The 3,607-nt window shown below is 46.6% G+C and overlaps 1 protein-coding gene across 1 annotated transcript; it reads right to left on the bottom strand.

Annotated features, from left to right (window-relative positions):
• Window positions 1-2,150: 2,150 nt before the first annotated feature.
• Window positions 2,151-2,992, bottom strand: LOC117209358. The gene is made up of 3 exons (XM_033451309.1): window positions 2,909-2,992; window positions 2,640-2,826; window positions 2,151-2,306 (listed from the first exon to the last, which is right to left on the bottom strand). Exons 1-3 carry the CDS (start codon window positions 2,990-2,992, stop codon window positions 2,188-2,190), a joined length of 390 nt encoding a protein of 129 aa, XP_033307200.1. The 3' UTR covers window positions 2,151-2,187.
• Between the last annotated feature and the right edge of the window lie 615 nt (window positions 2,993-3,607).

Raw genomic sequence — 3,607 nt, 5'->3', positions numbered from 1 at the left:
TGCGTTTAATGTAGCCAACACCGTAGAAGATATTTTCAAGCCTCTCGGTGCACGTTTCCCATCGTGCGGATCTTGACCGGCGCTTGAGACCAATCTAATATTTCCTGGATTCGCGGACACCCGATATTTCTACGATATTTCTACGTTTCCTGGACGGTCCATTCTTAATCTTGCCTCGCGTAATGAGCGAAGAATTAATAAGATTATTAATAAGCGAAAGTCTCGCCGGAGGGGATGCGCGATACACCTTTCCCCTTGCTCCCGACCGCTTTCGACCGATCCCACGAAACCGACGAATCACCAAACCGGATGTTTTCAACACGATGCTGGAAAGCCGGTGGTGAAAAGACGCAACGCCTCCGAGGATGATTATTAATCGTGCCAACGATCTGGTCAGGGTTTAGGCGAGCTCTTCGTGTATTCACGAAGCGAGGTTTAACGCGCGAGGTCATTGGAGACGACGACGACGAAGACGACGTGGAGATTCTTATAAGCAGACGTCCGGGACATTAGCTATCGAATCGTTTGCCCCGTGTAAGAAATACTTAAATGTCGAGAACGCGACTCTGCCGAGGGAGAAACCGTTGGCCGGGTCGTGGTTTTATCAGAGCGATATGTCAGTGCGTGACAGCGCGGTGTGTAGACATCGGTCACGGGACGAGCAACATTTCTCACCTCTTAGAGCTTAGGCAGGTAAGGACGTCGCGGCGATGCCGTGTCGAATCGCTCGATTAAATTACGCCATTTTTCACGGTCTCGTTTCACGTCTTTGGAACTGCCATCTGCGCCGAGTACGGGTTATAGCGCGGTTCCTCGATGACATTTCCAACTATACTTGCGTTTCTTTCTATCGAGGGTTTCGGTAGATCTTGGTCATAGGGGTCAGATAGATGAGAAAGCGTGTACTGTTTCAGTACGGAGGAAGATAATAATCATAAGAAGGTGGAAAATGGGTTGTTTTTGGGTTGTTGCGAAGCCACGTATCGAGATTCGGTGTAAAAATAACGTAAAAAATACCATTTTACTAAGAAAGCTAGTAAACAAAGTTCTTACTGTCTTTGGATAAAGTACGGAGTACATGGTAAAATGTACAAATTTTAAAGAGTTTCTTGTTATTTAAAAATGGAAATATGTCTTCGATAGGATTTTAAATAACCAAATAAAAGAAATCAAATTTCAGTTTATAACACATAATTGTAAAGATTAATTAAATTTACTGAGACAGTTGAAGTCGATGAGCGACGTAACGAGTAAGATGTCCAATTAGCTACAAATCGGCTTATTCTGTAGTCGGTTTAACAGACTAATATTCGTAACTTTTATTTCTTGGCTAATTTTCTTCAAGGAAAACGAACGACGCTAACGAGTATCGGGGAATTATTATCGAAAAAATGGCGCCTGACATAGGAGACCCTTCGAAGAGCGATTATTATCGAACGTGCGTCGCACCGTGATCAAGCACGCAGCTGCATGCTCGTTCTTTATCTCCTTGACTCTGCGGCGCGTAATTCACCATTATTATCTAATTAGGAAAAATGCATCGCATACGGGTACTATCGATGCTACATGCATCCCTTAAATCCTTGAACCTTCGACAAATTTTTCTGCCTTTTCTACGTACGTATATGTTTCGAAAACAAACGTCGTACAGGTATTCGAAAAACTGTCGATATAGGAGAAGATAACGACCATATTTGGAACGACAGGTTAAATACGAAATCCATTAATTTTCCACTGCGAGTTCTTCCGTAACAAGTTTTTCCAAATCGTGGCGCTTCGTCTTCGACTATAGCGAAATGCGAGTATCTCACATAGATTCTCGATTTGTCCAACTACTGGCTACAGTCATCTCGACTAGAAACTTCGTTGCTATACTTTATAAAGACCGTAAGAGGATTGTAAAAGTCGACATCCGTTGTCAACCAATACTCCGCATCTCGAACCTTTTCGTGATCCAAATTTACCAAACTCCCGCGTTAATTTCAATTCTCTAAAAGAAACGATCGACAAGGACACGAACTTCGTGGTTACGATTACCTCGAAGAAAGACGGGAAGACCAGACACTGAACGAAGAGTAAAAGCAGCAGCCCGATTTAATTGCGGCGACATTTCTTATATGGAAGTTATCGGGGTCGGCGCACGTGCCAGGGTGGCGGCGCGGCGGGGCACGGAACCAAGGGTTCTGCTTAATGGGGTCCTCCGCCCGGATTCGAACATTTCCAATGGTCTCTTCCGCGCTTCTTATCTAAATGCGATTGCCCGTTATCTAACCGTCGTCTGGACTCATCACGGGGCCGGCGTCTCTCTTACTTATCCCACCAACGAAACCTTTACTCCACCGTCGCAGAACGAAGAACGAAGGAGGAGAAGAACGGAAGAACGAGGAGGAAGAACGACAAGAGAGAAGCGATAGAAAGGAAGAAAGGACACGACAAAGAAGAAGAGTCGAACAAACTCGAGTCCAGCGGAGACTTTTCTTCGGCAGAACGTATACGTAGCCACGTATCCCGGTTGGTACTCCGCTCGAACGTCCGCTCTGTCTTCTCCTCTGGCTTCCTCGGCTTCTTCTTTCTCTGTTCGCCACGATGTCTGTACGCTGTACGTTCCAGCGTATATACACACGGGGGCCTGCGCGTACGTCCCCCAGCGCCGCGGAGAGATCGAGATGCAAAGGAGACCCGCGCCGCTTTTAAACTCGCCGCCACGAAGCGGATAAATTCGCCCGGGTCCCTCGATCTATTAATTCGAGCCGGCGTTGCATTCCTGCGGGGTCTCGACCGCCGAGCCCCGGAGACTCCGCGACCTTCCTGCTTTCTCGCGACTACCTGCGCAACCTAGGCTCTCGCTCCCTCCGATCGAGTATACACGCCTGACATCGCGGTGTGTACAGCCTTTACGAGATCGTACGAAGCGCTGGTCTCGTGTCATCTTGTCGCGAACGTTCCCTGAAGCTTCTTCCCATGACCGTTGCTCGGGATTTGGTACGATCATCCTGCAATTTGTTGGTTTTTCGAATACTTGGTCGAGGAGAGTGTGCGAGTTGAGTTTGATCGTGTTAGACACGAGTAGATGGTAGATTTTCGTGCAAATTTATATCCTAATTTACTTCTTTCGACGTGTTTTGCTGTTTTCTTCGGAATACTACCGGAGACGTATTGCTATTTTCACTAGAGTAAAGAGTAAATGCAAGGGTTGACGAGGAGGCAAATCACGCAAGTTGTTCGAACGCGAGCAAGGAAATACTTCCATTATTCAAAAAGTTGCTAACTTTGAATACCCCGCGTGCGCATCCAAAGTAATATCCTTTACGATCGGCGACTTAATCTTAATTCACGTAGCTCTATAGCCGAGTAAAGGCTGTACAAAGATCCGAGTAATTTAAACCCCAAGGATCCGTGGCACAAACCTTCCGTTCATCTTTACAACCGAATTTACGATAACGTTTTAAAACGAAACCTCTTAAAACCACAACATTCCGCGAGTATGCACGGTGTCGATCCCACGAGGGGTCAACTTCCGCCAGGGAAGTTGACGAGCTCGCGTCCACGGCCGACATAAACTACACGTCTCGTTGCGAGTGGCTGGTTGTATCGCATAATTACCACG

Source organism: Bombus bifarius, unplaced genomic scaffold, assembly GCF_011952205.1.
Source record: "Bombus bifarius isolate JDL3187 unplaced genomic scaffold, Bbif_JDL3187 scf7180000008176, whole genome shotgun sequence".
Lineage (NCBI taxonomy): Eukaryota > Metazoa > Arthropoda > Insecta > Hymenoptera > Apidae > Bombus > Bombus bifarius.
Note: the sequence above shows the minus strand (reverse complement) of the source record. Positions and strands in the feature narration are given on the sequence as shown.

Coding starts and splice junctions, on each gene's coding strand:
- LOC117209358 (XM_033451309.1), bottom strand. CDS start 2,992: ATGATCGTACCAAATCCCGAGCAACGGTCATGGGAAGAAGCTTCAGGG. Junction 2,827..2,908: donor TGACACGAGACCAGCGCTTC/GTACGATCTCGT, acceptor TAGGTTGCGCAG/GTAGTCGCGAGAAAGCAGGA. Junction 2,307..2,639: donor TCTCCGCGGCGCTGGGGGAC/GTACGCGCAGGC, acceptor GGGATAAGTAAG/AGAGACGCCGGCCCCGTGAT.